At 38.4% G+C, this 24971-nt stretch overlaps 1 protein-coding gene across 1 annotated transcript in view; it reads right to left on the bottom strand.

Annotated features, from left to right (window-relative positions):
- Positions 1–24971, bottom strand: part of GABRG3 (gamma-aminobutyric acid type A receptor gamma3 subunit) — a 562783-nt gene that overhangs the window by 1359 nt on the left and 536453 nt on the right. Inside the window, exons 7-9 of the mRNA XM_003272775.2 lie at positions 18157–18309; positions 4306–4502; positions 3943–4002 (exon numbers count right to left, since the gene is read on the bottom strand). Of these exons, the coding sequence (XP_003272823.1) occupies positions 3943–4002; positions 4306–4502; positions 18157–18309 (410 nt within the window). The remainder of the gene's footprint in view (positions 1–3942; positions 4003–4305; positions 4503–18156; positions 18310–24971) is intronic.

Here is a 24971-nt window from a genome sequence, read left to right as displayed (position 1 = left end):
TCTACCTCCCAAGCCCTCCTCCTGCAATGGAAAAGTCCAAGTGGGGCAGATAAAGGAGAGAGAACAACATACTATTCACTCCTAAATGAGAAGAATCATTCCTAACCCTGAGACATGGCTGCAAATAGACTTGTCAATTCTTCAGACAGAGGCTGAGCTCTTCTAAAAACCTATGAAGTGTGCACTACATTGAATTCCGTTAAGGGGATACATTTCTAAATTGGACTGAATAATGGAAGAGAACTAAAAAGCATGTCTGCCTGTCTGCTTTGGTTTCATCTGTGCTGGTTGATCTGAGATGGGCATGCCAATGGCAGCCATGGAGGCTGACACCAAGGAGGAGGTGGAGAGGCAACCCTTCTCAGTGGGCTTCCTGGTGAGGGCCTTTGCCTGGGTGTGGCACATTGCTGGGACAGAGGCAATTCAGAATTCATTAGAAAGCATCGTGACAACCTCTTATACTTTCATCCAAAAATACGATTCCAAGAAGACATGGCACTGCTTTCCCTCCTACTTTTGGCCCTCAATTTGATTGGACATGCTCATAGTCATGGGGTCATAAATTGGGGAGGGGTGGAAGTGTCGATCAGGCACTCAGACAATACTTGCAGCCTTTGGTGGGTTCTTGTAAATGCGAAGCATCTGTGTGTGAGGACAGACCTAAATTAGCAGGATGGCCTGGACCACATGTTCACAGGGCGTTGCTTGCTCCTCACACGTGTGGCCACCTCCCTCTGCTACCAGTGGGGCCTCATGGTTTGGCTGCCCACCCTCCTCCTCCTTCACAATCCTGATGAGTAGGCAGAAATAAAAGTCCCGCTGTCTCTATGGGCCTAATGTGGACACGTCTCTTCTAGGTTAATGTTTTTTGTCCCGAGTGGGTGTAAACATCACCAAGGGTTTGCTAAAACATAGCAGTTCCCTGCCTCTACCCCACTGCATTGAAGGGATCTGCCTCTTTTTGACAACCTCCAGTTGAAAGATCTGCCTTTATTAACAAACAATTGCAATAAAGGTTTCTTACACGTGTGCTTTCACAGTGATCAGCCATTCATCCACTCATTGCTTCATGCCTCTGTGTAGTCCCTTGCTATGTGGATGGAACTGGGGGCTATCGGAGACATAGAGGAGAAGTCTGGCTGTTTGCAAGGCAGGGCAGCCACACAGGAAGATTCTGACTTAGACTGGGAGGCAGAAGGCTCTGCTGATGTGGGGATGGCTCACCAGAGATCTAAAGGGCAACCCTTGGAGGCCACAGGCAGGACAGCAGGGTGGTTTCTGGAGCAAGAGAAACCTCCATTTCACTTCATTTAGGGAACCAAAAAACACCTGGAGATCGTTATTTACAATAGTGATCATAGTTCACTGCTTTGAAGTGAAACAAATTCCATTTTATAAGTTTGAAGCAAAATGTAAGATGTTAAGAACCATAAACAGCTTATGAACTTCTTTACTTGCCTCCTTTTCATTTGTCATGAAAATTTCAAACTGTGCCCAAGATAGAGATTTTAATTAATGATTCCCCAAAGTCCTCTTTGGCCCAGCTGGGTCCCTGACTCCCTCCTCTTTTGTCTGTGTGTATAGCGCAGCCCCATGAGTGTCTCGGAGCACCGTGCTTCCTGGGCACATGTGAAGTTCCTCAGCCTTGCATTTGACACATTAGGAAAGGGGCACAGAGCAATTGGAACAGCTTGCCCCAGGCCACACCTGTGACTCTCACGGAGCCTGGCCCCTGGCCCTCATCACTCAGAGGCTGCTCATTTCTGTTGCTTCGTGTTGGTAACGGTGGCTCCTTCACTAGCATAAGGCTGCAGACCGATGTTTCAGAGTAGAGTTGGGAAGTTGACAGTTTGCACTCAACAGAGGACAGACTTCCTTTCTCTTCGGCTTAGCTTTATTCCTGTTACAGGTCTCTCTGGTTGTGTCTTCTCACCAGGCCTGGCACCCTTTCTGTCTGTGAGCTATTTCTCTTTGTACTTCCTTTAAGGTCATTAAACTTTCCCACTTTCTCTTTTTATTTTTTTTTAATTTTCTGCTCATTTTGTGATAATATCTTTTTCTCTCTGTGTTAAAGGATTTTTTTCTTCTTTTGGCAGCATCATTTCTGTACTAAAGAGGTCAATGTTTCTTTCCTTCTTTCAACACCCCGGTCCTGGCTATGTGTAATGATGTGCACCCTTCCCCTCTTCTCTGTGTTTTGGTCCCACGCCATTTGGAAGCATTTGCTGGCAAAATCTGTATGTTCTCTGTAGCTCCCCGCAGCTGTAACAGTGATTTGCCCACTAACGTTCTGGAAGAACTATCATGATCCACACTTGCAGAGTGCAGACAACTATGTAGTCTCCTGACAATGGGCTGGAAGTGCGCTGCATATGAGGTCCTGATTAGCAAGTAGCAAACCACCTGGCCCTGCATATGAGGTCCTGATTAGCAAGTAGCAAACCACCTGGCCCTGCATATGAGGTCCTGATTAACAAGTAGCAAACCACCTGCGGCTTATAGGTGGGCTTGAAACATTCGATTTAATTAGTAAATTGTAATTAGTATACATATGTATAAAGGAATAAAAATCATTATTTTAAATAAAAGTTGTTATATGATAAAAGTTGTAGTTCACATCATTAATTTAAAAATATTTTCTCGATTTTTCAATAAAACTACACTCTAACCTCTAGCCAAAATAAATTCAGACTTGTTAATAGTTAAATGTAACAAATTTGTTTTTAAATTGTCAAACCTTGGTCAATATTTACAGGGCTTAATTTATCCACACTAATTTCCTCATTTGTAGAAAGGTTTGTTGTGAGAATAAAGTGAGTTGATACATGAAAGCACAGAGAACATATTGTCAAGCATAGTGCTCAAAAGAAAGTGAGTGGGGTCATGTCATTTTGAGGGTAGGAAGGACCTTCCAAAGCAGAACACAAGAAGCAGAAACTACAAAAGAAAACACTGACAGATTTGACCACATGAAACAAAATAATCTGCATAGAGAAAGGCACAAAATAGAATAGTGGCAATGCTGCCAATTCAAGTTGGAATAAAAACTACATGACAAACATTAATATCATGAATATATCCTATATGTGACTATATAAATTATATATTTTATAAAATATAATTTATATAATATGTAACATATACACCACTGTCAGATTGCTACTTTAAAATACTAACGAAAGTTTAAAAATATTCAAAAGCAATTCACAAAAATGGAAATGCAAATCAAAAATAAGAGAGTGACAATATTGTCAATAGTCAAAGAAATGCCAATGAGAAAAGTCTGCAGAGCTCGTATTCCTGCTTGACTATCAAATAACGCAGGGAAAGTTGGGGATGAGGTGTCTGGAATTGCTGATAGAGCTGGTGGAGTGCCATTTGGCAAAGACCATGTGACCCCTCTGCCCAAACATTCTGCTCCTAGGAATTTATAACCAAGTAAACTGGTAGTGATAAGGATGTAAATGCAAGTGAAAAATGTGGATAAGCCCAGTCAGTGTCCTGCCAAGATTGCTTGTGCATCAATCATGAGCGTATGATATGATCATTAAAATGATCCTATAAAATAATATTTGTGGCACAAAACAAGTACATATAAGTACATATTTTTGAGTTATAAAAGAGGCTATAAAACAATATAAAGATCATAATTCAGTTTTGCTAAAATGCATGTACCTATATTATTTGAATGGCTAAGAGTCAGAACTATATATGCCATACATTAATCCCCATGTAGAAGGATTATGATTACTTTTCTCCTCTAATTTCCAAATTGTCAAAGTTGGATTTTTAACCTAACACTAAACACATTTTTGAAGTCAGCATGTGCATCACTCATTGGTCTTCAATACACGCATGCATCAACAGCAATCTATCTTTCAAATGCAATCTTAGTTTAGTGAAAGTTCTCAGAAATATTGGCACCTGCAATGCTATACATACGGAGGGGGCTTGTAGGCTTATTCGCTCAGGAATCCATCTTGAGGAATCTGGATGTAGTAACTAAAAGAAAAGAAGAAAAAATAACTAGGAAACTGTCATGAACATTTGCATCTAAGATCACTCTTAAGAGCAATCTTTAGGGTATGACTAAACCAAACCACCTCACTGGTAGGTGACACCAGAGATGTTTTAGAGTCACATTCACATCTTCAGAATCCCTGTCTGGTTTTGAAAAGTCTTGTTGAATTGGGTATTTAAATCATGCTTTATACGATCCTTAGGAATACAACAGCATTTAAGCACACACTCATCTCAAACAGCGCCCCCATTACCTCCCGGAGAACCTTTGCTACTGCAGCTCACCGATGTTGTCTTCTTCGTGGTGGTCGGTTTTCTACAGCTGGAATAGTAGTTGAGGGTAGCATACTCCATCAGCGCCGCGAAGACAAACAGGAAGCACACGGTCACAAAGAGGTCCATGGCGGTCACGTAGGACACGCGTGGCAAGGAATTCCTGGCAATGGTGCTCAGGGTGGTCATGGTCAGCACCGTGGTGATACCTGAACAGGGGACAGATAGCATGTTGTAAAAGGGTGCAACACGCAACAGGAATCCCAGACGGTCACCCACATCCCTCCACCCCAGCACGGCTGCCTTACAGGAATCCCTGATGCTGCATACCTCATGTAATGTTACTTTGAATTTTAATATCCATACAATTTTAGAAGCAATGTTTCAATGAAATTTCTAATTATAGTCTTCACAATAACATTAAAGTGCCTGAATCAAATAAACACCTTTCAACTCATTCAGTAATTCTCTCTCATTGTTGGACATTTTGCCTTTTAAGCAATTTTTAACATAGACGCTCTTTTTGCAGTCCTATATATTCCCTGCTGTTCCACATCTCACACTTCTGCCCAGCTAAATCCTTTTATTTCTGACTTCTTCTCACCTCCCCAGTTTGAAAACCCTCACTATTCTTGAAGACCCGGCTCCAGCACCACTCTTGCCCTCCAGGCAGAGCTGACAACATGCACATCTGCAGTATCCCTGTACCTTCTATGTATCTCAGCTTTTTTTGTTTTCATTATCACTGGGAATCGCATATGTCTTTACATATCTGTCTCCTAGATAGATTGTGTGGTCTTTAAGACAAAAACAGTCTCTTACTTGTCTTTGTTTGCCTGTCCCCCAGCACGGATGCTAGCACATTTGAGGCATTTAAATGAATGCTTTACATCGAATGAATCAATTAATTGGTAATACTCAATGTTGGTTTGACTTCGACTATTTCATATGCATGGGTCAACACTGGATGTTTAATCAAATATTGTGGAAAACATTCAGAAAAGAGACACAGACACACATGAGATGGATAGCTTAGAAGGGAAAAATGAAAAAAGACATGGAGACTATTGAACATAAGAATAAAATGAAGAAGAGCGATTATCATGTGAAATAGGCTAAGACTGACTCTCCCGGGTCTCCCCAAGAAATCAGGACCTGTCAGAACTACTAGACAGGGAAGGTTAGTGACCCCAGATTCATGGGCCCCAGAATTACAGGAATCTGAATTTTAACAGTCACCACCTCTGTAGCTCAATGGGGCTAGAGTAAAATATCTGCATCGCAGTACTAGTCAGAGGATAGGTACACAGGACAGATGAGGACACATTACTTTCCACCTTTGCTGCAGCAACAAAGCCTCTGTTTAGTTCCTCCCTGCACCTGCTCAGGGCAGTTCTGCCAGGGCCCGGTGGAGAATGGGTCTCAAAGCACGGGGTGGACAGCTTGTAGAGGTGTAAAGAATATCACCTGAAAATCCAAGCCCTCCACCTTGCTCTGGGCCTTCTCAGCATTTGGCCATGAGGAGTCACTTACCATCTTTGAATCAGTTGCCTTAACTTGTGCAGTGAAAATAGAATGCCAGGCACTCTTTAATACAGGTGGTAAAATTTCATGTAAAAATGCTGTGTAAACTGGAAAAGTCTATACTTATGTCAGATGTAGTTTTATGGACAAAGCTCTTTTGAAAAAATTATTTTATTTTATTTATATTTTTTAAATTCTATGGAACATGTACAGAATGTGCATGTTTATTACATAGATAAACGTGTGCCATGGTGATTTGCTGCACCTATCAACCCATCACCTAGGTATTAAGCCCAGCATGCATTAGCTCTTTTCCCTAATGTTCTCCCCCAGGGAATACTATGCAGCCATAAAAAAGAATGAGATCATGTCCTTTGCAGGGACATGGATGAAGCTGGAAGCCATTATCCTCTTTTAATAAACATCCAATTCAACTTTTAAAAATGTGACCACATCATTTCTAAGAAGTTCAAAATCTTAGTTTTTATTTCAATAAAAATACAAACTGTTTGTGTCTTCAATTTCCATAGACCTTGTCCATCAGTTGTCATGAGTGGCCTGTATTCCAGATGTAGACAGTGGCCATGTGCTTTATCCTCCCCACTTCCACCCCCACCCTGAAACTATACAGTGCTGAAGAAAAATAAGCCTTAGGCATTTCTATTTAGTTCAGGGATCTAAGCTACCTAGTAAGGAAAAGTGCTCTGCAAAAACACCTGTTGGCGTGACTTCCTCTTCGGGGAAAGCACAAAGGAGTTCCGGAAGGTTATCTCAGCTGAATCTAGTACACATAGGATGCTTTGGGGATGATTCTGGTCTCACAGAATCCTAGAACAACTTTCTTCTTGGCTTTGGAGGGATGAGTGAATATAAATCCTGGCATCTTACTACAGTCAGAAGTAAACCTCCTAATTTAAACACAAACTAAAATAACACGTTTTGATGTTGGCTTTTTTTTTTTTTCATTCAGCACAATGCCCTTGACACATTTAAATTGCTGCTTCATCAATAGTTTGTTCTTTCCTACTGCTGAGTAGTATTTCACGGTTTGGGTGTTCCATAGTTTCGTTAGCCTTTCACTTGTTGAGGGATATTTTGGTTCTTTCCAGTTCTTGGTGATTACATGAACATTCATGTCAGTGTAACAGTATCACCCTATTTCAAGTGACTTTCTTGGAGACACATTGTAGCTGGATCATGCTTTATTTTTTTAATCCTCTCTGCTAATTTCTGTTTTTTTTACTGGTATGTTCCAGCAATTTACATTGAATGTAGTTATTAATATTTAAGATGTAACTCTCCCATTTTATATTGTGTTTCCTGTTTGTTTGTTCCTTTATAACATCTTGTTTTCTTTTTCCCGCCTTCCCATGGGTTATCTCAACATATTTTAGAATTTGATTTTGCTTTATCCTACAGTGTTTTTGAAGCACGTCACTCTTTATAGCCTTTTTAGTGGTTCCTCCAGTATTATAAATACATAATTTATCATATTTAACATTTTACCAGTTTGAATGAAATGTAGAAACTTTATTTCCCCTTACTCTTCCTTGATTTTAATATAATTGTCTTAAATATTTCCTTTAATTAGTTTAGTAATTACATCAAGTAGCATTATGATTTTTTGCTTCAACCATTGTAATTTAGAAAACTCAAAAGACAAAGGAAAGTCCATTTTACTTGCCCATATTTTCATTTTCTGTATTTTTTTCTTCATTTCTTTTGTTAAAAATTTATTATCATTTTCTATTTCAAGAAATTCTGTTAGCCATCAATTTAGGGGACATCTGCTAGTGACAAATTCTCTTTGTTCTACTTTGTCCGAGAATGGATTTCTCCTTTATCCTTAAATGATACTCTCATTGGATATAGAATTCTGGGTTGACTATTATTTCCATTCAGCATTAAAAAATGCTGTGCCACTTCCTCCTTGCCTCCTTGGTTTGGATGAGAAATCCATTGTCATTCAATTTGTTTTTTCTATATAGGCAAGGTGACGTTTCTTTGCTACTCTCAAGAATTTTTCTTCCATTTTTTAGAGTTTGATTATGATGTGTCTTTACCTAACATTCTTTGGATTTAACCTATTTGGGATTAATACAGCTTCGTGGATCTCTAGATTTATGCCTTTTGGCAAGTTCGAGAATTTTTTTTTTATTAAATTCCATTTTTGTTTTAGATTTAGGGGGTACATGTGCAGGTCTGTTACAAGGGTATTTTGCATAATGCTGAAGTTTGGGCTTCTATAGATCCTGTCACCCAGATAGTGAACATAGGATCCAATAGAACATTTTTCATTTTTATTTATTTTATTATTATTATTATTATTATTATTATTATTATACTTTAAGTTTTAGGGTACATGTGCACAATGTGCAGGTTTGTTACATATGTATACATGTGCCATGTTGGTGTGCTGCACCCATTAACTCGTCATTTAGCATTAGGTATATCTCCTAATGCTGTCCCTCCCCCCTCCTCCCACCCCACAACAGTCCCCAGAGTGTGATGTTCCCCTTCCTGTGTCCATGTGTTCTCATTGTTCAATTCCCACCTATGAGTGAGAACATGTGGTGTTTGGTTTTTTGTCCTTGCAATAGTTTACTGAGAATGATGGTTTCCAGTTTCATCCATGTCCCTACAAAGGACATGAACTCATCATTTTTTATGGCTGCATAGTATTCCATGGTGTATATGTGCCACATTTTCTTAATCCAGTCTATCGTTGTTGGACATTTGGGTTGGTTCCAAGTCTTTGCTATTGTGAATAGTGCCGCAACAAACATACGTGTGCATGTGTCTTTATAGCAGCATGATTTATAGTCCTTTGGGTATATACCCAGTAATGGGATGGCTGGGTCAAATGGTATTTCTAGTTCTAGATCCCTGAGGAATCGCCACACTGACTTCCACAATGGTTGAACTAGTTTATAGTCCCACCAACAGTGTAAAAGTGTTCCTATTTCTCCACATCCTCTCCAGCACCTGTTGTTTCCTGACTTTTTAATGATCACCATTCTAACTGATGTGAGATGGTATCTCATTGTGGTTTTGATTTGCATTTCTCTGATGGCCAGTGATGATGAGCATTTTTTCATGTGTTTTTTTGGCTGCATAAATGTCTTCTTTTGAGACGTGTCTGTTCATGTCCTTTGCCCACTTTTTGATGGAGTTGTTTGTTTTTTTCTTGTAAATTTGTTTGAGTTCATTGTAGATTCTGGATATTAGCCCTTTGTCAGATGAGTAGGTTGCGAAAATTTTCTCCCATTCTGTAGGTTGCCTGTTCACTCTGATGGTAGTTTCTTTTGCTGTGCAGAAGCTCTTTAGTTTAATTAGATCCCATTCTTCAATTTTGGCTTTTGTTGCCATTGCTTTTGGTGTTTTAGACATGAAGTCCTAGCCCATGCCTATGTCTTAATTGGTATTGCCTAGGTTTTCTTCTAGGGTTTTTATGGTTTTAGGTCTAACATGTAAGTCTTTAATCCATCTTGAATTAATTTTTGTATAAGGTGTAAGGAAGGGATCCAGTTTCAGCTTTCTACATATGGCTAGCCAGTTTTCCCAGCACCATTTATTAAATAGGGAATCCTTTTCCCATTGCTTGTTTTTGTCAGGTTTGTCAAAGATCAGATAGTTGTAGATATGCGGCATTATTTCTGAGGGCTCTGTTCTGATCCATTGATCTATGTCTCTGTTGTTGTACCAGTACCATGCTGTTTTGGTTACTGTAGCTTTGTAGTACAGTCTGAAGTCAGGTAGTGCGATGCCTCCAGCTTTGTTCTTTTGGCTTAGGATTGACTTGGCGATGTGGGATCTTTTTTGGTTCCATATGAACTTTAAAGTAGTTTTTTCCAATTCTGTGAAGAAAGTCATTGGTAGCTTGATGGGGATGGCACTGAATCTATAAATTACCTTGGGCAGTATGGCCATTTTCATGATATTGATTCTTCCAACCCATGAGCATGGAATGTTCTTCCATTTGTTTGTATCCTCTTTTATTTCATTGAGCAGTGGTTTGTAGCTCTCATTGAAGACGTCCTTCACATCCCTTGTAAGTTGGATTCCTAGGTATTTTATTCTCTTTGAAGCAATTGTGAATGGGAGTTCACTCATGATTTGGCTCTCTGTTTGTCCGTGATTGGTATACAAGAATGCTTGTGATTTTTGTACATTGATTTTGTATCCTAAGACTTTGCTGAAGTTGCTTATCAGCTTCAGGAGATTTTGGGCTGAGACAATGAGGTTTTCTAGATATACAATCATATCATCTGCAAACAGGGACAATTTGACTTCCTCTTTTCCTGATTGAATACCCTATATTTCCTTCTCCTGCCTGATTGCCCTGTCCAGAACTTCCAGCACTATGTTGAATAGGAGTGGTGAGAGAGGGCATCCCTGTCTTGTGCCAGTTTTCAAAGGGAATGTTTCCAGTTTTTGCCCATTCAGTATGATATTGGCTGCGGGTTTGTCATAGATAGCTCTTATGATTTTGAGATACGTCCCATCAATACCTGATTTATTGACAGTTTTTAGCATGAAGGGTTGAATTTTGTTAAAGGCCTTTTCTGCATCTATTGAGATAATCATGTGGTTTTCGTTTTTGGTTCTGTTTATATGCCGGATTACATTTATTGATTTGCTTATGTTGAACCAGCCTTGCATCCCAGGGATGAAGCCCACTTGATCATGGTGGATAGGCTTTTCGATGTGCTGCTGGATTCAGCTTGCCAGTATTTTATTGAGGATTTTTGCATCAATGTTCATCAAGGATATTGGTCTGAAATTCTCTTTTCTCGTTGTTTCTCTGCCCGGCTTTGGTATCAGAATGATGCTGGCCTCATAAAATGTGTTAGGGAGGATTCCCTCTTTTTCTTTGGATTGGAATAGTTTCAGAAGGAATGGTACCAGTTCCTCCTTGTACCTCTGGTAGAATTCGGCTGTGAATCCATCAGGTCCTGGACTCTTTTTTGTTGGTAAGCTATTGATTATTGCCACAATTTCAGAGCCTGTTATTGGTCTATTCAGAGATTCAACTCCTTCCTGGTTTAGTCTTGGGAGGGTGTATTTGTCAAGGAATTTATCCATTTCTTCTAGATTTTCTAGTTTATTTGCATAGAGCTGTTTGTAGTATTCTCTGATGGTAGATTGTATTTCTGTGGGATCAGTGGTGATATCCCCTTTACCATTTTTCATTGCATCTATTTCATTCTTCTCTCTTTTATTCTTTATTAGTCTTGCTAGCGGTCTATCAATTTGTTGATCTTTTGAAAAAACTAGCTCCTGGATTCATTAATTTTTTGAAGGGTTTTTTGTGTCTCTATTTCCTTCAGTTCTCCTCTGATCTTAGTTATTTCTTGCCTTCTGTTAGCTTTTCAATGTGTTTGCTCTTGCTTCTCTAGTTCTTTTGTGATGTTAGGGTGTCAATTTTGGATCTTTCCTGCTTTCTCTTGTGGGCATTTAGTGCTATAAATTTCCCTCTACACACTGCTGTGAATGTGTCTCAGAGATTCTGGTATGTTGTGTCTTTGTTCTCGTTGGTTTCAAAGAACATCTTTATTTCTGCCTTCATTTCGTTATGTACCCAGTAGTCATTCAGGAGCAGGTTGTTCAGTTTCCATGTAGTTGAGCAGTTTCGAGTGAGTTTCTTGATCCTGAGTTCTAGTTTGATTGCACTGTGGTCTGAGAGACAGTTTGTTATAATTTCTGTTCTTTTACATTTGCTGAGGAGAGCTTTACTTCCAACTATGTGGTCAATTTTGGAATAGGTGTGGTGTGGTGCTGAAAAAAGTGTATATTCTGTTGATTTGGGGTGTAGAGTTCTGTAGATGTCTATTAGGTCTGCTTGGTGCAGAGCTAAGTTCAATTCCTGGATATCCTTGTTAACTTTCTGTGTTGTTGATCTGTCTGATGTTGATAGTAGGGTGTTAAAATCTCCTATTATTATTGTGTGGGAGTTTAAGTCTCTTTGTAGGTCACTCAGGACTTGCTTTATGAATCTGGGTGCTCCTGTATTGGGTGCATATATATTTAGGAAAGTTAGCTCTTCTTGTTGAATTGATCCCTTTACCATTATGTAATGGCCTTCTTTGTCTCTTTTGATCTTTGTTGGTTTAAAGTCTATTTTATCAGGATTGCAACCCCTGCCTTTTTTTGTTTTCCATTTGCTTGGTAGATCTTCCTCCATCCCTTTATTTTGAGTCTATGTGTGTCTCTGCACGTGAGATGGGTTTCCTGAATACAGCACACTGATGGGTCTTGACTCCTTATCCAATTTGCCAGTCTGTGTCTTTTAATTGGAGCATTTAGCCCATTTACATTTAAAGTTAATATGGTTATGTGTGAATTTGATCCTGTCATTATGATGTTAATCGGTTATTTTGCTCGTTAGTTGATGCAGTTTCTTCCTAGTCTTAATGGTCTTTACAATTTGGCATGTTTTTGCAATTTCTGGTACCGGTTGTTTCTTTCCATGTTTAGTGCTTCCTTCAGGAGCTCTTTTAGGGCAGGCCTGGTGGTGACAAAATCTCTCAGCATTTGCTTGTCTGTAAAGTATTTTATTTCTCCTTCACTTATGAAGCTTAGTTTGGCTGGATATGAAATTCTGGGTTGAAAATTCTTTTCTTTGAGAATGTTGAATATTGGCCCCCACTCTCTTCTGGCTTGTAGAGTTTCTGCCGAGAGATCAGCTGTTAGTCTGATGGGCTTCCCTTTGTGGGTAACCCGACCTTTCTCTCTGGCTGCCCTTAACATTTTTTCCTTCATTTCAACTTTGGTGAATCTGACAATTATGTGTCTTGGAGTTCCTCTTCTCGAGGAGTATCTTTGTGGCATTCTCTGTATTTCCTGAATCTGAATGTTGGCCTGCTTTGCTAGATTGGGGAAGTTCTCCTGGATAATATCTTGCAGAGTGTTTTCCAACTTGGTTCCATTCTCCCCGTCACTTTCAGGTATACCAATCAGACGTAGGTTTGGTCTTTTCACATAGTCCCATATTTCTTGGAGGCTTTGTTCATTTCTTTTTATTCTTTTTTCTCTAAACTTCTCTTCTCGCTTCATTTCATTCATTTCATCTTCCATTGCTGATACCCTTTCTTCTAGTTGATCGCATTGGTTACCGAGACTTCTGCAATCTTCATGTAGTTCTCGAAACTTGGCTTTCAGCTCCATCAGCTCCTTTAAGCCCTTCTCTGCATTGGTTATCTTAGTTATGCATTCATCTATTTTTTTTTCAAAGTTTTTAACTTCCTTGCCATTGGTTTGAATTTCCTCCCATAGCGCGGAGTAGTTTGATTGTCCGAAGCCTTCTTCTCTCAACTCGTCAAAGTCATTCTCTGTCCAGCTTTGCTCTGTTGCTGGTGAGGAACTGCATTCCTTTGGAGGAGGAGAGCTGCTCTGCTTTTTAGAATTTCCAGTTTTTCTGCTCTGTTTTTTCCCCATCTTTGTGGTTTTATCTACTTTTGGTCTTTGATGATGGTGATGTACAGATGAGTTTTTGGTGTGGGTGTCCTTTCTGTTTGTTAGTTTTCCTTCTACCAGACAGGACCCTCAGCTATACGTGTGTTGGAGTTTGCTAGAGTTCCACTCCAGACCCTGTTTTGCTGGGTGTCAGCAGCGATGGCTGCAGAACAGTGGATTTTTGTGAACCACAAATTCAGCTGTCTGATTGTTTCTCTGGAAGTTTTGTCTAAGAGGAGTACCTGGCCGAGTGAGGTGTCAGTCTGTCCCTACTGGGGGGTGCCTCCCAGTTAGGCTGTTTTGGGGTCAGGGACCCACTTTAGGAGGCAGTCTGCCCATTCTCAGATCTCCAGCTGCGTGCTGGGAGAACCACTACTCTCTTCAAAGCTGTCAGACAGGGACATTTAAGACTGCAGAGGTTCCTGCTGTCTTTTTGTTTGTCTGTGCCCTGCCCCCAGAGGTGGAGCCTATAGAGGCAAGCAGGCCTTCTTGAGCTGTGGTGGTCCCTACCCAGTTCGCGCTTCCTAGCTGCTTTGCTTACCTAAGCAAGCCTGGGCAATGGCGGGCGCCCCTCCCCCAGCCTCACTGCTCCCTTGCAGTTTGATCTCAGACTGCTGTGCTAGCAATCAGCGAGACCTCGTGGGCGTAGGACCCTCCGATCCAGGTGCGGGGCACAATCTCCTGGTGTGCCGTTTTCCAAGCCCATTGGAAAAGTGCAGTATTAGGGTGGGAGTGACCCGATTTTCCAGGTGCCGTCTGTTACCCCTTTCTTTGACTAGGAAAGGGAACTCCCTGACCCCTTGTGCTTCCCAAGTGAGGCAATGCCTCGCCCTGCTTTGGCTCGCGCACGGTGCGCTGCACTGACTGTCCTGCACCCACTGTTTGGCACTCCCTAGTGAGATGAACCCGGTACCTCAGATGGAAATGCAGAAATCACCCATCTTCTGCGTCGCTCACGCTGGGAGCTGTAGACTGGAGCTGTTCCTATTCGGCCATCTTGGCTCCACCTAAATTTGAGAATTTTTTATCCATTGTTTCTTTAAATACTTTTTTTTTAGCTCCATTTTGTTTCTCTTTTTCTGGAACTTCAATGACAGAGATGTTGGATCATTTCCCTCTCCAACATTTGTGTCAACATTTGGAGATATCCCTAAACTCAGTTGATTATTATTTTTTTCAATATATTTCCTCTCTGTTCTCAGATTGGCTAATTTTTGTTGTTCTATCTCATGGTTCACTGATTCTTTCCTCTGTCTTATCTTCTTTTGTTAAGCACATCCAGTGAGTTTTTCATTTTGGCATTGTATTTTTCAGTTCTAAAAATTTCACTGAGTTCTTTATATCCTCTATTTCTTTGTGGAGCTTTTCTATTTTTTCATTTAGTTGAAGCAAGTGTGCATTTGCTCATTGAAGCACATTTACGACTGATATTTTAAAATCCTAGTCAGATAATTCTAACAACTGTGTCATCTTGATATTGGCATTTTCTTTTTGATATGATGAGTGATATTTTATTGTATCCTGCACATTTCTGGTACAATTTTATCAGACTAAAATATTATATAGAAAATCTTTAAAGTAACCATACTTACAACATATTTAGAACAAAAAATTAATATAAAGATTAATAAGTTAAATTAAAATTTCTGCACATCAAATGCATAAAAAGAGGAGAAAGATGCTATTCATTGGAAAAAATGTATTTATGTTATATAAATACAAAACCACAAATCTTCATGTTTCATTTTATCTAATAACATGAAATATCTATTCAAGTGTGTTTTCATGTCAGAAATGTTTGAAAGTTTTCCTCACCTAAGATTCACTTTCTGGTCTGAGAAATCTTCATCTAATCTAATATTATAATCCTAACATTTTTCTAGAAATTTAACATTTCTAGTTTTACCATTTGAGTATAATCCATTTTAAGTAATATTTTGTGTATAGCAGGAGGTGGATATTGAAATTCACTTGCATGATGTAATTATTAGGTGCAGAGTTCTATAATATCCAGTAGCTCAGAGACATTGATATTGTTGTTCAGATCTTCCATTCCTTTACTGGCTTTTTGTTTGTTGACTGGTTTAATCACTTAAATAAGTGGACAAATGTGCTTGTTTGTGTACACTGCTGATAGAAGTATATTTAAATATCAAACTGTGATTGATTTTAAAAATTTATCCTCTTCTCAGTTTTTGTTGTTTTTAATATGAAGCTCTAATACTAGGTACAGGCACATTTATGAATGTCTTGTCTTTCGGTTGAATTTATCCTTTTATTATTATCATATGCTCCTATTTATTTCTACATTGAATTCTTAGCTATGGTTTTTATTATATTTTCATACATTTTAACAGATTACAATAAGATTTCTTAACATATCTACTTAGAATTTTTTTAGAATTACTTCACTCATTTTTATACCACATAGGAACATAGTTCCATATGTCCCCCAACCTCATTGCTATTTATGGCTTATATTTTATTTTTTCTTACGTCATAAGTCACATCTTGCAATATTATTATTTTGACTTTAATTGAAAGAATAAAAATAGAAAACTAGCTTTTTTTAACTTTACCACATACTTACCATTTCTGATGTTTTTCATTACTTCTTGTAAATCCATTTTTCTATTTATTATTTCTATTAACCTAATTAGCTTGCTTTAGAATTTTCACTATGGTTTTAGATTTTCTGTGACAAATTAGCACAGATTTTGTTTATCTAAAAAAATCTTCATTCTGATGAAATTTTTGAAGTATATTTTCTCTGGATATAGAATTTCAATACTTTAAAGATGGCAATTAATTATCTTCTGGTCTCCATTATTGCACATGAAGAATCAGTCAGTCATATTTTTGCTCATCCACATGACAGGACATTTTTATTTATCTTCTTTCAAGTATTCTGTTTATTTTTGATTGTCATCATTTGAACTATGATGGTTTTCCTTGTATTTATCTTGCTTGTATCTCACTAAGCTATTTGAATTTGTAGGCTGATGTTTTTCACCAAACATTGGAATTTCTTAACCACACATTTTCAAAAATATTTGTCCTCATTCTTTTTCTCTTCTTATTCTGATTTTAACTATCACCTCAGTTATAGTCAGTTATAGTTATGTTATGCATATTCATATTGTATCACAGATCACTGGGACTTCTTTCTTTTTAATCTTTTTATTCCTTTGTTCTTCAGATTAGATAAATTTCATCTGGTGGTCTTCAATTTTATATAAACTTTTATTTCTGCCATCTTCAATCTGCTCTTAAGTCTAGTTAGTGAATTTTTCAATCAAGATATTATACATTTCATTCTAGAATTTCTTTTTATATACTTTCTGTGATGAGATAACCCATCTATTCATTAATTAAAATCATACTGTCCTTTAAGTCTTCATTGTTATAATAGCTATAGTTAAAGTCCATGCCTACTGAGTCAGCAATAGACTTCTCTTTGCTTTTTATTTAATCCTTCTTTCTTTGTAATCATGGGCAACATTTTTCTACATCTTAGAATGTCTAATATGTTCTTATTATAACTCCTTATAATGTAAAGAGTCTGCACTATATTATCTTTTTAAGAAGCCCTTTGAATTCTTCTGACAAACAGTTAATTTACTGATGGTTCTCCTTGATCTTGTTATTGCTTGGTTCAGGCTTCATTAAAGGACATCTAGAGTACCCCCTTTATTTCTAGGCACAGACTTTTTGGTTTCTAAACTAAACATCTTATTGTTAATAAAGTTCCTCAATTCTTCTGGCTATAAATTTATTATCTGACTGCACCATGAAATTCTAGCTTCTGTGTCTTGAGCCCAGAACAACTATTCTCTGTAGGATTTTCATAGTCTCAAGTTGTACAAACATAGTTATATATTAACATTACTTTGAAGCTTATCTTTAGATGTCTCGTGTACAGTGACATCTAATATATGTAACTATGAAGCCATAACCCCAAGGGTTAGTCACTAAATCTGTGTTGATTTGCCTATAATTCTACCATGTATTTTCTATAAGCATGCAAAACTAGTATAGATAGAGGATATTACAGGCTAATTAATCTCTTGGCATCTGGTCTACCCAGGCCCAGTGCTTTGTTCTTGAACAAACAAATTTAAAAAACACAGAGAAATAACAATGCAAATATGAGAGATGTTGCAGAAATTTGAAACTGAGGCAGCTTCCTCTTTTCTATAGGAACTTTTTTTAGGGGAAAACCATCTCTATATTCAGTCTTATATATTACCTGCCTTTGAAAAATCAAAACATCGAAAGTTAAGCAAAATTCCTGTCAGAAAGAAAAACTGACATAATACATGTTGCACAGTTCTAAAACTACTGAAAGTTAGTGTTTTATTAAGAAGATTTTGGGAACCAGAGAAAAGTTCATGAAAAGACTGAGTTTTAGTGTGTGCTCACAGCTGAAAAGAATGATCATTTTCTCATTTGCTGGTAAAGTTGCTATAAACAAGCAGAGCTTCAATTATTGATCAACTATTTTTACCAATACTATATCTTCAGTCCTCAGAGGTGTGTGGCAAATTCTGTTTCCTGACATTAACATAGGGGGACTTTTAATTTGACAGGTTCTGGGATGTGCCTGTGTTTTTGTGATCATATCAGCCTGTGATACAGGATACTATCACAATGGATTTACTGTGAATCTCCTACCCCATCTTGATTTAAGTGACGCACATAGAATCCCATTGTGAGAAAGAACAGTCTTGCTTGGCTTCTTAAGAGAAAATTCTAAGCACGGTCCAAGACACCCTCAAATGAGATCATTCACATTTAAATAGTCTTTTACATTGAAGGTATTTTTTATGAATGCTTCTATATTAAAATTACGCAAATTTATGGAAGAGATTTTTTGAAACTCACCTAATGCTGTCCTTGCTGGTGTAGCATCTTTTTTGATCCAAAATGACACCCAAGATAAAACCACAGTCAGTATACAAGGAATGTATGTCTGAATAGTGAAGTATCCCATTCTTCTACTCAATTCAAAATATATAGTCATGACAACATAATCACCTGTAATAAAATATTGTCAAAATTAAGACAACTTTGATGGGTCAAAAATAATTCAGGAAAATAATTTATAATTTATTTTGTTAAGTGAATGACTTGGATAAAAATGCACAACTACAACAACATCAAATCAGGAAATGGATCAAAATGCTGGTTTTTTAAAACTTAATTTTCCTAGTATCCATGGCTGTACCAGGCATTTAATCAGTCAGTGTAAAGGGCACAAAATGAACATATTCACGGATAGAGTGAAAACACGTGCAGATCTCTTCCACGACAGGCCATGAGTTGATGAGCTATTATTGCTTGAGTCCTCTCATAGGTTGTACGACTAAATTCAAGAGTAACAGGTAAACTCAACCCTCAAACAGACCCAGGGTCATTTTAAGGGATGCTTTTCCAATAATAACAAAGCTATCATATCTTACATAAACTTGTGCAACCATTTTATATTTTTATTTATTTATATCATTAAGTTTTGCTTATCAACTTTGCACTTTGTTTTAATTAATGTATGTATATTTATCTGATCCTTTTGTAACTCCAGGACTTAAGCTGTGCCAACCCAGAAACAAACAGGAGTAATCATTTCCTGACATTCCACTCTCTTCTACCAAAGCACAGCCACACCATAAATAAGTTGGGAACAATGTAGATGTGACTAGAGATTCCATAAGATCCCCTAGGGGCCCCAAAGACGGTGCATGATTAATACATTGTACATTTTCTCCCCAAAGCATCTCCATTCATTTCTTGTCTAAGGCCACCTCTTGCTGAGATTATCTCCTCATCCTCATCCTCCCCATTTGAATCCTCCACCCCTTTAGGCTGCTAGATTCAGCCATCCAGTACCTGAAATCCACCATGGCCAGAACTGAACTATCACCTTCCCCGTGCCAATACCTGCTCTTCTTTCAGGTCCATCTCTCACTTGTTCAAAGAGGAAACCAAAAAGCCACCTCTGACTCCTCCTTTTCTCTTCTCAATGGTTCTATACGATCCATTGCTCTCAAATCCTTTCCCCATCTAGTCCAAGCTACCACATTCTGCCATAGATCCAAGCTTGTCTCCTAATGACCAGTCCTTTTGGCTCTAAATCATTCTACCTACTGCCATCAAAAGGAACTTTGTAAAACACAAGTATCATTTTAGCCTTCTCCTTATTAGCTGCCCTTGCACAACTGTGACACTTTTATGTGGTCCACATCATTCTGCATTAAACACGCCTTGCCCTGTGCTCTCTACACTCTTGGCATCTGGTCTACCCAGGGCCTCAGACTTGCCAAAACCCTTTCCCACACCCCTCTGAATTCCTTCCCATCTGCATAGCATGCTCTTCTATCTGCATAGCATGCTCTTCTTTTTATTTCCCCAGCATCTAGATAGTTCCTATTCACTCACTTAGCTTAAAAATCACTTAGTTCCCCAGGAAATCTTCCCTGACACCTTCCCATAAATTGTGATGGATTTGTTTCTATAATTACTGATACAATATCTATCTTAAAACCAATAAACTGGTTGGTTTATAGAATATGTCTCTCTTGTTTACCAATGTTGGCTAACAATAAGAAATTAATTAATATGTGCCGAATGAAAAGACTATCACTGAAGTCCCATTTTTTTTTTTTTTTTTTTGAGACAGAGTTTCACTCTTGTCACCCAGGCTAGAGTGCAATGGCACAATCTTGGCTCACTGCAACCTCCGCCTCCCAGGTTCAAGCAATTCTCTTGCCTCAGTCTTTCAAGTAGCTGAGATTACAGGCATGTGCCACCACGTCTGGCTAATTCTTTTTTTTTTTTTTTTTTTTGTATTTTTAGTAGAGATGGGGTTTCACCATGTTGATCAGGCTGGTCTCGAACACCTGACCTCAGGTGATCCACCTGCCTTGGCCTCCTAAAGTGCTGGGATTACAGGCGTGAGCCACCACGCCCAGCCTGAAGTCCCATTTTTACTTAAAAGATTGACAGGGAGATGGTATTGGGCTCAGATGAAAACTATGCTCCCAATAAATTAGAATTTTTTGCAGGATGAAATACTCTGTTGTAGCAATATTTAGAGTTGTTGATAGAAACATCAACTTTGATACCATTTACCAAGAAACATTTAAAAATTTAAACAAATTAGTATTTCAGTACAAAGGAATTAGGATGATTAGCCTGAAGCAATAAAAGAGCACAAGTATATATTTTAAAGTAATGTGAATGCCAAAATTACATCATTTCCTAAGGAAATGTGATTTGAATTATGTGTGATTCTTAATGTCTATTAATTTTTTGCATAAAATTGCAATCAAAACCCTAGAGGAATAAACAAGCTAACATACAGAAAAACAAAGCATAATAAATCACCCTAGGAGTTATGCACAGTCCAAATGGAACATCCAAAGAGTAATTTCATTTATCAGCATTGCAGGTTACTGACAAGATAAACAGAAAGACAACTCCGGACAAGATACACAATTTATTACAGCAAATCCACCTGCTTTCTCCCTGCCTGGGGTGAGAGGGGCTCCCCATGCCTGTGCTCAGTATACTCCCTTGCCTAATTCAGAAGTCTACCTGGGCATCCATGGTTATTAGCTTCCATGGTCATCCTACTGAGGCTCTGCCTTTCCCAGACATGGGTGCTTTGCAGGAGGGAGGCAGTAGCACCAGTGAAAGTCCCAGTGTTTGGTGCATGACTGCAGGTATACACAATATGGAGGTGTGCACGATACTGGCAATGACGGAGGAGGCAGCATCAGACAAAGTCCCAGTGCCGGGCACATGCATGGAGGACTGCACGATACTGGCAATGATGGAGGAGGTGGCACTAGTCAAAGTCCCAGTGCTGGGCGCATGCATGGAGGTGTGCACCATGTTGGGAATGATGGAGGAGGCAGCATGAGACAAAGTCCCAGTGCTGGGAGCATGACTGGAGCTGTGCATGATGCTGGCAACGATGGAGAAGGCAGCAGCACCAGTCAAAGTCCCAGTGCTGGGGGCATGCATGGAGGAGTGCACAATGCTGGGAATGATGGAGGAGGCAGCACCAAAGTCCCAGTGCTGGGAGCATGCATGGAGGTGGGCACGATGCTGTCAGTGGTGGAGGAGGCAGCAGAATGATCCATGAAGACGACTTCTTCCTCAGCTCACATTCAGAGGAAAGTCAGGACCTGAAACTTGTTATTTCCAATCCCAAATATTTGTTTTATTTATTTCATTAGGCAGCAATCCATTCTCAATAATTGCTTTTTTGCATTCAACATAGAAATAAAATTTGCCCCAGGATGATGTTTTGAAACATCACAGTGGACTAGTTGGGGCTTTTCTATTTACTTATTTATTCATTTATTTTAGAGTTAGTAAGTTCCATATCTGGTAGTTCCCACCACCAGAGAGAGACTGACACGCATTTATTTGCTCTCAGTGATTCCACATTCACATTCTCAGAAAGCCTCTGACAGGGTCAATTTCAGACAGGTCAGAATCAGAAATATAAAACCAGTGGTGTAGAAGATTGTATTGGCTTAGGTTAGATTGCTGCCCATCTTCGACAAATCAACTTCAACTGAGGCAGGTTCAGGTAAGAACATGGCAGCTCCCAGGTTGGCCGTGGAAGGAGGAGCAGTTCCCAGAAGATGGGGCTTTATCCCCAGAAGAAAGATAGGTTGACGGGTAGGGATAACAGAGGTAATCTGGCTTGGAAACACCAAAGGAAGTAAGTGTACAAATTTTCTTTGTCGTATCATTTAATGACTCTATATTGAAGTATATTTCCATGTTTCTCAGAGAACATAAAATTATTCTTTATTCACACTTCATACAATTAATTTATTGTAAAATACAAGGACATGGTACATTTAAAGAACTTTTTCTTCATTTTACTAAACTTTATGTTTGCAAAATTATTATTTTAATGAATCAGTAGGTAGATCATAAATTATTATTGAAAAAGGAAGTTGGTAGGGGTGTTATTTTTTTTTCTGAAAATGCTAACGAGCTGCTAGATAACATCTTGTGGGCCACATTAATAAAATACCAAATATATAAGCAAATTTACAATTTTTAAATTCTAGGTTTCTGTTTTGAAATTTGACAGCAACATAGCATCTTATGCTTTAAAAGTCCAGTCGAGTTTCAGAAAGAGATCTTCACAGAAAATTGAAAAAAGGAAAACCCTTTACAGAATGTATTTCTAATGTATGAGCTCTAAAGATGTTCCCACCTGAATTTATCATCCCATTTAATTGGTAAGATTGGAAGTTCATACAGATATTTTCAATACTCCAACTCCTCTATGGACTAGATGAATCTTTTGTAATTGCATTATCCCCAGAGTATACCATTTCAAAACCATTATTTACTCATGTCATACATACCACATTTCTTTATTGCATCTCTGGCACCAAAAACATCCTTTGAGTCTCCTTTAAACGTTGTTATTTCCCTCCATCTCCTCTCCTTCTCATGGCCAACTCTTCCCCCATCCTCCCAACCCCACCAACTTACAGATACATCCAGCCTGGTTTCCTTTCAAAATTGCCTAAGCGTAATACTCTCTGAAAAGCCACCTGAGGCCTGGAGATTAGCAAGCAATGCTCAGCCAAAAAGCCTAATGTTCGCCATCTTATTCTTCAAGTTTTCCCTGAGGTGACTTGTCTTTTTCTTCTCTTTATTACATTTATTTATAAAAAGAAGTTCCAGCCGGTCTCAGTGGCTCAACCTGTAATTCCAGCAATTTGGGAAGCTGGGTTAGGTGGATAACCCGAGGTCAGGAGTTCAAAACCCGCCTGGCCAACATGGTGAAACTCCATCTCTACTAAAAATACAAAAAGTTAGTTGGGTGTGGTGGTGGACGCCTGTAATCCCAGCTACTCAGGAGGCTGAGGCAGGAAATCTCTTGAACCTGGGAGGCAGAGGTTGCAGTGAGCTGAGATAGTGCCACTGCATTCCAGCCTGGGAAATGAGAGCAAAACTCCGTCTCAAAAAACAAAAAAAAACTAAGACATTAAAAAAGAAGTTCCTAATTTTAGGGAAATTAAATTTATCAACCTTTTATTTTACCATTCATACCATTTGTGTCATTCTTGAGAATTTGTTCCTTAACCCAGGACCATCAAGTTTCCTTATACAAGTTTTGCTTTTCTCCCAGTTTTCCTTCTACGCAATTACTTCTTCTCCAATTCAAGTTTTCTGAATTCTGTGATTAGTGGCTGCACCATCATTTATTGCCACTTCCGGTCATCTGCAGGCCCACCTCTCTTTTATTTGTGTGTTCGTATCTGTATGAATCTGTGTGTGCGTTTTGATTCCGACACATAACCACACTGTCTTAATCAGCATAACTGTGGCAGACACATGCTGAAGTGACCCCAGTTAGTCATATATTGTTCCCTCCTTGTGAGTGCGGGCAAAACCTGATTTGGTTTCACGTAATGGATCAACTCCCTTGATTGAATTTCTTTATATGGCAAAGATGAATAAATTTTGCAAATGTAATTAAGACCCAAAATCTGTTGATTTCAAGTTAATCAAAGAAAGATTATTCTGGGTGACCCTGACTTAATCAGGTGAAAAATATTAAAAGAAAGACTGAGCCTTTCACGAAGAGAGAGACTGTCCTCTGGTCTCTACAGCTGCAAATAATAATTCTGTCAACAACTTGAGTTTGGAAATTGATTCTTCCACAGTCAAGTCTCCAGATGAGAATGAAGCTCAGCCAACTCCTTAATTGCAGCCCTAAGAGCCTAAGCAAAGTTCCCCGCTAAGCCACACCTAATTCATAGAAATTATAAGGTCATAAATGTGTTTTGTTTTAAACTACTAAGTTTGTGGCAATTTGTTAAACTGAAATGGAAAACTAGTACAATAGCATTGGTCACAAGTAGAGAAGCTGCCAATCTTTGTATTCTTCTCCATGGATGCCTTGGCTCTTCTTGTGTCTTTGTGCTTAGAAAATTGTAGAATCAGTTTGAAAATTTTTCATAAACACTGTTGGTATTTTGATTGGAATAAATTATGCATCCTCATTTATTTAGATAATCAGCGTAGCTGCCTGAAAGTACAGCAGTTAAGAAAAAGTTTTTGTCATCATGAAGTTTTAGCTATTTCAATTTGCATATCCTTCAATGAAATATTGAATTACTTCCATAAAGCTTTGGCAAATCTTTTGTCAGATTTAGTTCTTGATATATATATATTTCTGTTGCTATGGATGATGTATTTAAATTAAATTAAATTAAATTACATTTATATTTAAGTTCGTGTTTTAATTTTTTTCTTTCTTCCTGATTTGTTATAACTTTATTAACATGTGTTTCGTGTCCTGTTTTCCTGGGACCTGGTTGGCAGATTCATGTCTTCCTTCATTTCAGGATTTTTTTTCCAATACAGCCTTTAAACATTTTGTTCTATTTGTTTTATTCTTTTCCTCGTCTCACAAACATTAATTATGTGTTTGTGAGCACTCTGTTTGATTTATACATCTATCATTTTTTTCTTACTATTCACTGTTTGAGTGCATTCCTCAGTATTACTAAACCTGTTCTTCATGCTCCTGACAATATTATCAGCAGATTAGATTCTGTAACAGCTACTTGTAATGTGGCTTTCATTTTTTTTTTTTTTTTTTTTTTTGAGATGGAGTCTTGCTCTGTCTCCCAGGCTGGAGTGCAGTGGCGCCA

Source organism: Nomascus leucogenys, chromosome 6, assembly GCF_006542625.1.
Source record: "Nomascus leucogenys isolate Asia chromosome 6, Asia_NLE_v1, whole genome shotgun sequence".
In the NCBI taxonomy this organism is placed as follows: Eukaryota; Metazoa; Chordata; class Mammalia; order Primates; family Hylobatidae; genus Nomascus; species Nomascus leucogenys.
The sequence above is the reverse complement of the archived record's forward strand: the minus strand, read 5'-3'. Positions and strand labels throughout refer to the sequence as shown.